The 11,393-nt window shown below is 41.6% G+C and overlaps 1 protein-coding gene across 2 annotated transcripts in view; it reads left to right on the top strand.

Annotated features, from left to right (window-relative positions):
* CDK15 (cyclin dependent kinase 15) overlaps positions 1 to 11,393 on the top strand; it is a 79,338-nt gene that overhangs the window by 42,625 nt on the left and 25,320 nt on the right. For both annotated transcript variants that reach the window (XM_003785033.1, XM_003785032.1), the window contains exon 10: positions 1,398 to 1,461. In XM_003785033.1, coding sequence (XP_003785081.1) covers positions 1,398 to 1,461 — 64 coding nt within the window. The remainder of the gene's footprint in view (positions 1 to 1,397; positions 1,462 to 11,393) is intronic.

Below are 11,393 nucleotides of genomic sequence, written 5' to 3'. Positions count from 1 at the left end.
AAAAAAAAAAAAAAAAAAAAAAAAAGGGGGAGAGATTTTGGATTCTTCATTGATTATATTCAGTCATTGTTGGGCAGTTGACTTCCTGTTGTACCAATCGGGTAGGCATGATATTCAGCACTAAAGTGGATAGATTCACCAGACGCTGTGAGAGATGCTTCTGAGAAAAGTTATTTGTTATAGTGGTATAATGAAAGCTACTGGTGTTTTATTAGGATTTCACAAAAACAGTGTTATTCTCGCTTGCAGATATAACTGTCTACAGCAGCGGTTCTCAACCTGTGGGTCGCGATCCACCAGAACTGTATTAAAGGGCTGCAGCAGTAGGAAGGTTGAGAATCGCTGGTCTATGTGCTTTTATGACTGTCTTAAAAGAATGGTAACATAATGTCTGCCAGGAAAATAATGGTGACAGATAGCTCCATCTGAAATCTGAACTGTTTTGGCTTTGTCCTCCAAAAGACTTTTATTTTCATGTATCTTAATTAAAAACTAGAGTTTCAATTTGGTAATCCAAAGCATAGGCCAGCTTTTTTTAAAGTGATGTTGTTACCATTACAATCCACCAATGAAAAACAAAATACCAAATTCCAAGCTGCTGGACACTGAGAAAACAAGCAGATGAGATGAATTTGATAGAAAGGACTACAGTTAGGCTTGAGGTCATCTTTAGCCAGGATTCCACTGCCTGAAGCTCAATAATCTGAATCTGTTTTAATCTGAGCATGTCAGGGAACAGCTAAATGCCCACACTGGGGCATAATTTAAGCTGTCAGGCTTCTCCTGTCAGATACAGGAGGGTGCCAAAAAAAATGTACACCTTTTAAGGAAGGACAAAACAGTATCAAATTTGTAATACTCAAGTCATGTTGACTTCTGCAAACACAAGAGGTGCTCAGGATGACTTGCATTTATCTTTCATTATCAACATATATTGAGTATTATAATTTTAATACAGTTTTTCTTCCTTTCTTAAAATGCTTATACCTTTTTGGCACCCTCTATACATACAGTCATCTGGTATTAAGCAAAAGGATAGTCACTCTTGCTTCTTTATATCCCTAATTCCCAATGTGTCATTGTAATGCCTGGTGACCACATAAGAAATATTTAGTGATGAGAATATAACTTTAAGCAAGGCCGTATGCTGTCCTCAGAATTACAAGTGAGTTAGTGAGTACCTAGGCCCAGGACCATAGGAATACATTACAGTCTTGCCTAAGAAACTACAAATGTTGGAAAGACCGAATTTCTTCCTTGGAGCCATCAGCTGGTGTGATGTAACATACATCTAATTCTTCCTTGTTCCTCTCTGGTCTGTTCTCTCCATCTCTGTACATGCTCCATCCACCTGTCTCCCTCCTCAGCTTTGTTCATCTTTCTTTGTCTTTGTGCAGGTGTTGGGAGTCCCTACAGAAGATACCTGGCCTGGAGTCTCCAAGCTACCTAACTACAATCCAGGTAATATTGATCTAAGTTTCTGAATGCGCTAAGAATTAGTAAAGTAAGGAAAACATTGGCTACACTAACAGGGTATTGTGAAATTAACAGCAAAAATAGGTGGAGATAAATTACCAGTTTCATATATTCCCTAATCTTTGCATGAGGTCTGACAATTAAGTTCATAACTCGCCACCATGTATCTATATTGGCAGCTTTGTACAGACAGCTCAGTGAGGTTTCATAACCTTCATATATCCGTGTTCATGTTGACATGTGGTGGTGTTCCGCAGAGCGGCATTCATTATTATTGTTGTGTGTTTTTGTGTGCCCTCGGAGACAATATTGAAGCTTGAATGAGAGCAACAAGCAAACATTTGTAAATTTCTTGTTAAACTTGGCAAGAGTGGAAGTGAAATCAGGGACATGTTAATCCAAGTTTGTGATTTAAAGCCATGAAGAAAATGGCAGTTTACAAAGGGATTAAACATTTTTCTGAGGGGAGAGAAAATATTACTGATGAAGAAAGGTCAGGGCAGCCAGTAACAAACAGAACTGACAAAAACATTGCACAATTTGTCAGATCATGCGTCAGATTCATCGGCTGACTGTGAGAAGCATAGCAGACTAAGTAAACATCAACAGAGAAACTGGAAAATCTTAACTGAAAATCTTGGCCAACAACTCATGGCCATTACATCAAGACAGTGCTCCAGCTTACACAGTGTTGTTTATGAGGGAGTTTTTAACCAGTAAACAAATATTGGAACACTCTCTCTACTCACCTGATCTGGCCCCCAATGACTTCTTTCTTTACATCTGAAGATAGAAGAAATATTGAAAGGAAGACATTTTGATGGCCATTTCAGGACATCAAGGGTAATATGACAACAGCTTTAATGTCCATTCCAGAAAAAGAGTTCCAAAATTGCTTTGAATGGTGAACTAGGCACTGCCATCAGTGTCCAGCTTCCCAAGGGGAGGACTTCAAAAGTGACCATAGTGATATTCAGCAGTGAGGTATGCAGCACTTTTTCTAAGGTGAGTTCAAGAACTTAATTGCCAGATCTTGTATTAAGAGGACATTGAAATACTAACTAAGGTTGGGTTAGTTCCCCAACTCTATAAATCATAACCATGAATCCAAAGAGAATTTGAAATAACTGTTACTGTGGATTCCATATTTATTTTCAAGCACCTACTAGCTTAACAGAATAACTCAAAAGAATGATCTCACTTTTGAGCCCAGTAACTATTATGAATTTTTTCCTAGATCACTTAACCTCATAAAGTATCAACAGAAAAGCTGGCTGGGTACAGTGATGAGCACCTGTATCCCCAGCTACTTGGGATGCTGAGTTGGGAGCACAGCTTGAGCCCAAGAGTTCAAGCCAGTCTAGGGAATGTAATGAGAACCTGTCTCTTAAAAAAAAAAAAATTAAGAAAAATAAAAAGAAAGAAAGCTAATGCAACAGAGGGGAGGTAGAGACTTGCTAGGTAGGACGGACCAGGTAAGATATCTTTGGATTATACTTACCAAGAGTTCATCTGCTGCCTCAAGACCTGACAGTGATTTTCTGTCATGTTTAGTCCTCCAAGACTGGTTCACGGGGGTGGATTTGAAAAGGTTGGGGGTGTTGTCCATGGTGGAACTCTTGGAGAAGTTGCCACCAGAGGGATCATATTACTCAGTAGTTGCTTAAGGGCATTGAAACTTAGGAGAGAGGAGACAAGCAATGAGCTGCACACGGAGATGTCCAACCTTTTTTTTCTATGCTGCACATTGGAAGAATAAAAGTTGTCTTGGAGCACACATCAAATACACGAGCACTAATGCAAGCTGATTAGCAAAAAAAAGGTCTGTGCATACTTTTCATGATATCTGACACCATAGGAAAGCAAAAAATGTCCTCACAAGATCAGCATGCAGCCCAGGGCAGCAAATTGGACACCCCCGATGGGATGAAGGACCAAATTAGAAGATGAAGATGCAAATAAAGGCGGTGCCAAAGCCAGACTCTCACTGGCAGGATTAAAGGGAACGTAGATGGGTGTAGATATAGATGAGATAGATTAGGGTGAACGTGCTCCAGGCCAGATTGTCTAATCTTCATAGTCTTACCTTGTCTCATCACTAAAAAATGACATTCCCAAATTGCTGTCATTGCTAACTTTGAAATGAGATTATCCTGGAAGGGTTTCGTGAAGGCTAGAAATCATAGGGAGATTAAAAAGGTGATTAAATCCTAACATAATTAATGCTATTTTAAACAAAGGTGATTAAGAAGGAAATAAAAGACACAGAGAGCTGGGACTTTTCCTTCTTTTCTCCAGCATCAAAATACTTTTGCTCAGTAATCCCAACACTCGGGGAGGACGAGGTGGGCAGATCGCCTGAGCTCACAAGTTCGAGACCAGCCTGAGCTAGAGCTAGATCCTGTCTCTAAAAATAGCTGGGCATTGTGGTGGCCACCTGTAGTCCCAGCTAATCGGGAGGCTGAGGCAAGAGAATAACTTGAGCCCAAGAGTTTGAGGTTGCTGTGAGCTAGGGTGCCATAGCACTCTACCTAGGGCGACAAAGTGAGACTCGGTCCAAAAAAATAAATAAATACATACTTTTGCTCCAACAGCTCTCCACAAGGATCAGGTATCTCAAACCAGCCAGGATTATGAAATCCTTACAGAGAGCTAAAGACTAACTGTAAGATCCTTTCAGCTGCTTTGTGAATGGTCCTCTTCATTACTAAATGGCCTTAGAGTTATTTATAAATAGTTTATGATTTGTAACTATTTTGCTATAGTTTAGCACCTGAGAAAAATGCCCCAGGGCATTAGAGTAGTGCCTGCTTCCACTGGTCTGAGACAGGAAGAAGAGCACGCTTCTGTGGAAACTGTGTTCCAGTCAGTGGCTCCTGTCTCCAGCTGCTGTGGTTTCTAGGAGAACCCGGTTCTCCCACCCTGCCTGTGTTCTCCCTGTCCATTCTGCTCCTCTTTATCCCTCAGCTTCATAATATGGATGTCACCAGAAGTTTAGGGTCCCACATGGGTCATAGGAAACAATTTGCATGACGTCAATACAAATCTGCCTTAGTGAGCTTATGCTGCTCCTCAGACTTCAGACATTTGGGTTTCAGATTGCTCCGGCCAATAAAGTGATCCTTAACATAGAAGGTCTTGGTGAGAAAGTGATAACAGAAACTTGGCCAAAGTGCTTCCCTGCCAGATTCTGTGCTAAACAAGATAACTGTGTTCCAATCAAACAGAGCGAAATAGATCACATTTCTATTTTGCCATCATTTCAAAATAATGTGCAATTTTTCTATTTATGAAGAAAATTCTCCAGGCCTAACATTAAAAGGGCTCATATTCTGCATTGTTTTTTATTCTTGTAAAAATTCAGTTTAATTTAAATAAGTCGAGAATGTTCAAGCACCTACTATCTGCCAGGCTCTGTGGCATGTGCTGGAGCTGAGTGGATGGACACGGCACATTCTTGGATCTCTAGAGTTGGGGTTTATGTTCATTCACCCACACTCTTTCACCAGTGCTCCCTGTTCTCCCTGCTCCTGGGGTGCTCTTCTGTGAGGCCAGCTTTCACAGGTGTGGGAAGCATGTGACTGAGCTTATGGAAGGAAGGGAGCTATAACCTTGGCCATAGCCAAGATGTCTAACTCTGCATTTGGAAATCTTAGAAGCCCAGCATATCTTGTGTGCGCGGGATCAGCACTATTGATAACTCAGTCCTAAGGACTGTGTTTTAAAAGGGTCATCAACCTCTGTGCTCCGGGAACATCTTCTTATGTGGACATAAGTCTCTTTTGAGCCATTTTCCATCCCATACCCCTGCCCAAGCTGCTACTGCTGCTGCTTCCGCACACGTGACCCCAATAATTAAGTGATACGGAAGATGCGATGGGAACCAAAAAATGTCCCAGATGAGAACTGTTGTCAACACCATTCTGGATAAGATTTCCATTCCTTTTCTTTTCATTCTTGGTAGTCATAAGAGCCCTCAAATTTTGAACTCAGTCAGTGCAATTTTGAGGGAACCTAATTGTTCAGAACTTGGGAGGTCTGTTCAGTGTCTGTCCATGCCCACTCTGCCATTTCTAGGCCTTGTCTGAAATTTGTCTAGGTTCTAGGAGGACAACAATGTTTCTGTCTATACAGGTTTTTTAAAAATCACCTGGTGCTGATGCAAGTGGACAGGTTTCTCTGACCAGTTAACTGGTTTTCTTGAGCTCTGATGAATAATGTTGTAGGTTTCCTAGCCTTCAGTTCAGACTTTTATGCCTAATTAAATCTAGGCAAGGTAAGAGAGTTGTATCAGTTTTGGAACCTAGTTCATTCATTTGTTCCTCCCTCCCTTCCTCCCTCTCTTCCTTCCTTCCTTCCTTCCTTCCCTTCCTTCTCACCCAGTCCCCATTTTAAGCAAGCTGGCTGAGAACTCTGTGTCCTCTACTTCAAAGGGCCAGTTGTCTTATTTTGATGTGGGCAGATTGAGAAGTAGGCTTTGAAAAGTAGGCGCTTTTTTTTGTTTAATCTTTTCTCCTGGGATAGCTTTCAGAGCAATATATCCAAGTGTCAGTGAGGGGGTTCTGACGAGCACGGATTCCCAGACTCTCAGCAGGATCATTCTCTAACAGAAATATAAAAGTGAAATATTAAAGACCCTGGAACGTGAACTCCATCTGCAGAGTAGCCAGTGTCTTGCCTGCTTGCACCATGGGAAAAAAAAATCTTGAAAAAAGAAGGAGGAGAAAAGAAGTGCTTTGAGTAAGAGGTTTACAGGTTTAGTAGAGCATAGTAACATCCCCTCAAAGAAGTGGGTGTTGCTCTGTGACCCCCCAAAACGTTCCTCCTTTGACTCAGCCGCCAGAACACTCACCCTCCCTGGGCAACACACCTCCTTTTCACATGCTAACTGAGGCACCCCGATTGGCTGAACAATAAACTGGTCACACTTGCTAAAGGGCTGCGGTCTTTCACACAATTAGCCAAGACACATTAATCAAGCTGGCCGGGACTGGGCTGCACAGGCCTCCTGCAGTGGGGGAGGGCAGGGAGTGTGGTGCTCCTTAATCACAGCCCATAGGAAGCAATAATGCAGAGTGGCCCTGCTTGGAGGGGAGGGTCCACTTCAGAAAGTCAGGAAAGGGGAAAGCTCTAATTGTTGCCATATCTGGGATAAACTGGATTTGTGGCCCAGAAGATCCCAGAAGCTTAGAGCAAACTGGACGTTCACCTTGGCTAAAATCTGCAAGATAGCAGTGTGAAATTAAAAGATGATTTTCCTGTAGGTATCTTTACAAAGTTTCTCCAGCCTTCTTAGTCCCCCCACCACCACTCCCATCAAAATGTCCTTGGGAGTCACCCCCCTTTGGAGCCTCAAATATGTTGGGGCCACCTGTGCAGTGCCAGACCCTATGGTTTCTTTTTCACCATCAGAAGTAATAGGAATAAAGCCTACGTATAAGTAGAGAACTGTTTAGAACCAATTAAGAGAAGATATTAATTACCAAGGTATTGGTCCCAAACTAAGGATTTGAAGGAAACTAAAATTAGTCAATTCTGAGAGAGGAAAAAAGCTAACATTTGTACTTTTAATCATATTTTCTGATTTTTCTTTTCCAAATTCTCTTTAAATACATTTTCCAACGTTAATATGAAATTGATAAGATCATACCTCAGAGACCAGTTTGCTACAGAATCGTGTAGGGCTTTTAAGAGAATCAACTAAATATTTAGACATTTCTCAGCTAAAGTAAACAGAGCCCTTACTTCTCTGGAGGTTGTCCAGTCACCATCTCATTAGATGCAAAGATCCTGCAATAAACAGAAACTTTTTTTCCCTGCCCACATGATTGCAGCCCAGTTGTGGGTTTTAATGTGTCACTGATTGTTTCATCCAACTCCTTTTGCTCCACTGAAAGGGTCTGTCGCAGCTCTGTTTGCTTCCTTAAACACAGTTTCTGAAAGCGCTCACGCTGTGTGAGCTCAAATCCTAGCATTAATGTACTGCTGGGTTCATTTCACCACACTCAAAAGCACTGAGTTTAAATCCCTCTCAATTCCATTTGAGGCACCAGAAGACTTTATCCTTCTCCACTAATGGTTCCAAGTTTACATCTAGATACTGGGGGTCAAGGACAGGAGAGGATTTAGAAATAACAGTGCATGACATTAGTCAATGCATTTGCCAAATTGGCAATTAGTTCCTGATGTGCGTGCAAAGCATTTTAGGCCTGTCTCTTTGATGCTTGCTCCCATAGAGAAGGGAAGGGAGTCCACAGAGGCCTTCAAACTTTTAAAGAAATATCTGCTGAAAATCATGCCTGATTTGTGACATTAGTTCAGCTGCAGGGAAGCATCCGGGATTATCCTGGTTCTTTCAGTCTGAGGAAAGAACACTGCACATGGGAAGTTTTTCCACTGGAGGAACTTAGTGGAAATCAAAAGGCAGGAAAGCAGTACTAAAAGCCCCACAGGGACCAGAATCAGATGTACTGTAAGCGACAGGCCAAGCATGCCCAGCAGTTTTTCAACATACTTGCTTTAACAACTTCTGACCAGCAGGTGGAAGCAAGAAACAGGGCTGGCATAGTGATAGCAGATGGCATTGTGTTGCATCAAAGCAGCCTCACTCTAGCCGTGTCTTATTTTAACCTTAAATCTAGTGTGAGAGTTTTACTGCATCTGACACCACTATGGGACAAATGATGATTAAAATCTAAAATGATCCTTGTCCCCATTCGGATGATAAAGACTATTATGTGTTGGGCTAGAAGGGTTCTGAGCAAGTTTCCATGTGTTAGCTGTGAACACAAGCTAAGATGCACATCAGCTAAGCGAGTTAGTTATTCAGCAGCTTGCCTGTGGGCATCAACTTTTATATGGGACTGTAGTCTGAGCTCCCCCCTTTTACTATCCGAGGGAACGTGAGGAAGTTACCTATTTCCGTTTCCTAATCTGCAAAATGGAAGAAATCCTATCATTTTAAAAGTGTTCCCTTGCCCAGGCATGGTGGCTCACGCCTGTAATCCTAGCACTCTGAAAGGCCAATGAAGGAGAATTGCTTAAACTGAGGAGTCCAAGACCAGCCTAAGTATGAAAGACTTTGTCTCTACTAAAAATAGAAAAACTAGCTAGGGGTCATAGTGGGTACGTGTAGTCCCAGCTACTCCAGAGGCTGAGGCAGGAGGATCACTTGAGCCCAAGAGTTTGAGGTTGCTGTGAGCTAGTCTGATGCCACAGCACTCTAGCCTGGGCAACAGAGTGAAACTGTCTCAAAAAAAAATGTGTGTGTGTGTGTGTCTGTGTGTGTGTGTGTGTGTCTGTGTGTATTCTCGATGTGCCAGGCACAAAACATACATAATTGCCATGATCAGTGCTAGATCAAGTAGCTAATTCTGCAGATAAAGAAACAGAGGCTTGCTCCCAGGCCCATGCAGAGTTCTGATGGGAAATGGGTCAGATCTTCATCCAAACCTTGTTCTCCTTTCATTAATTACATTGGGTCCCTTGGTCTCATTTTTCAGGGTGGTTCTGAGAAATCAGTGAAATTACTGAACTGCATCTGCTATAACTTGTAGTAGGTGCTCAACACAAGTTAGTTCCCATTCTGTTTTTCACACAAGTGGAAGGTCAGCTGTGCAGTGACTTGCCACAGTTCAGAACTAATGACAGGTGTGTGACAACTGACGCCGTGTCTGTTTCTTTTTATGTAGGTCCTTAGAAATCTTGTCCTCTTTCTCGATGTCAGGCACACCTCCAGCCACCACAACTGACTTTTTTTTACTTGCTTGGCCTAAACCTTACCTGAATCTGTTCCTCCTAAGAGCTGACTCTTAGTTGTCAAACCCCTACCTAACTCGATTTGAGCACTTGTTAAGGCCGTGCTTATCTGGTAACGGAACCATTCTTTTCCCACACCGGACCCGCAGTGGGATGTCTGTCCATCTTGTGCCCACAGGGTCCTTTCCTGGAAGAACCTTAGTTATCCACAGGCTACATAATGGGTATCCAGTAAGGGCTGCTAAACACAGGCAGCACTAGTGCTATTTAATTTTGCCCAAGCTTGGCACAGTAGAAAGGGTGCTGAAGTTTTCTATAGAGCAAACCTGGTGCTTCTAATATTCAACACATGAAATTCATGGCTAGGAGTTAGAAAATCTGGGTTCTAGTTCCAGTTGCATCCCCCAGGATTCTAGAAGTTCTTATTCTGTTGGCTTTGCCAAGAAAGAACATACACGTTATGATTCACCTTATTACTGAGTAATGACAACTACTATTGATTGAACACTATGAGTTAGGTAGTTTGCATATAAGATTTCACTTTGAGTCACAACAGCCAGATCAGATAGGGGCAATGTTGTCATCCATCCTTACTCTATAGATTTTAGAGCTGAGGCTTTGAGAGGCGTGTGTCTTGCCTAGGGTCATGTGGGGAAGTGGGGGTGACCCAGAATATCCAGGCCTGTTGGACTCCAAGGTGGTATTCATAGCAATATTCCACTTTACCTTCCAATTGTGTGTATCAAAGGGCAAATATAACAATCTGATAATTCAAACAATGCCCCAAACTGTGGACCAGCTAATAACATGTTTCCGAGTCCATTTCTAAATGATTATGTCTTTCTTCCCAGACTTGCTTTTAGAATCTGTGAGCTTGGTGACATGTTTCAGAACTTAATCTGAGTGGAGTCCCTACTCTGGGACTCCAGCAGCCTCCCTCGCTGCAGCTAATGAAGCCACTGGCGTTCGCTGCGTCTATGAACCTCGATTGGGCTCATTACTGTCTCACTTCTGGAGCGCTGCCGAAAGCTCCTGGGGAGTTACTATTAACATCTTTATTAACCCGTCCCCCAAATCAGTCAGTGAAATTAATTTAGATACACAGCCACTTTGATCTTCATTAATAGTTGCCTCTAGTTTCTACATTTATTTTTAGTTTTCTCATCTTTAATTTATTTGGTGTCAATTATTAGTTTTTATCGAGGGGGGAGCAGATGATTTCAAAGTCATTAAGAACAGGAAAAATTGCAAGTGAGTTAAAAGCAGGTAAAAAATATTTTTTCTAAAGTAAAACCCTGAAAGTCTATACGATTTTATTTATTAATTTAAAAAATACACAATGTTTTTAATGTTAAAAAGAAATAAATGGAAAGTAAAACTCTGCTATCTTCCTTCCCAGTTTAAGAAGAAAAGAGGCTGTGAGGTGCCAAATATCACGGAAATGGCTCAAACCAGAGAGTCTTTTTTCACTTTCATGGCCAGGGCCCCTGGCACCATCATCTATCTCTGTAAAGCATAGAGCAGGACATACAAATGGACTCACTTGAGTTACTTCTACATTTTAAGAATAAGGTTTGGTAAATTTATTTCATTTTTACTTTTCATCTAAGCATCAACTTCACATTCATTCACCAAATATTTATTGAATGTTAGGTTCTAGGAATGGAAAGATTAAGAAATAACAGAGACATTAATACCTGACTTCAAAGAATATAGTTTAGAAAGGGAAAGAAATAAATAGTACAACATGGGAATATTATATCCCCTGGGGAACTTTAAGAATGATGGGGGGAAGCCTCCCTTAATTGGGGGCGTTTAGGAATGGTTTTGAGAGGAAGAGACATGGGCTTGATCTCCAAGATGAAAGAGATAGATGACTGGAGGAAGCTGGCTTTCTCCAGGTGACCAATGGGGGAAAGACTTTCCAGACAAAGGAACCAGATGCAGAAGAATAGGAAAGTGAGTGTGTTTGGTAATATACCAAGCAGATAAATTATTCAGGGAAGCTAGAACATTGGCTTTGTGGCGGGCCATCACTGAAGATTAACCTGGAAGGATAGGCAGGGGCCAGATTGGAAAGGGCTTGGTAATTATCCTAAGAATTTGGACTTTGACCTATAAGCTAAAAGAAGACATTGGAAGATTTTTTTTTTTTTTTT

Source organism: Otolemur garnettii, unplaced genomic scaffold, assembly GCF_000181295.1.
Source record: "Otolemur garnettii isolate 467f Iridium unplaced genomic scaffold, OtoGar3 scaffold00013, whole genome shotgun sequence".
NCBI classification, from domain to species: Eukaryota; Metazoa; Chordata; class Mammalia; order Primates; family Galagidae; genus Otolemur; species Otolemur garnettii.
The sequence above is the reverse complement of the archived record's forward strand: the minus strand, read 5'-3'. Positions and strand labels throughout refer to the sequence as shown.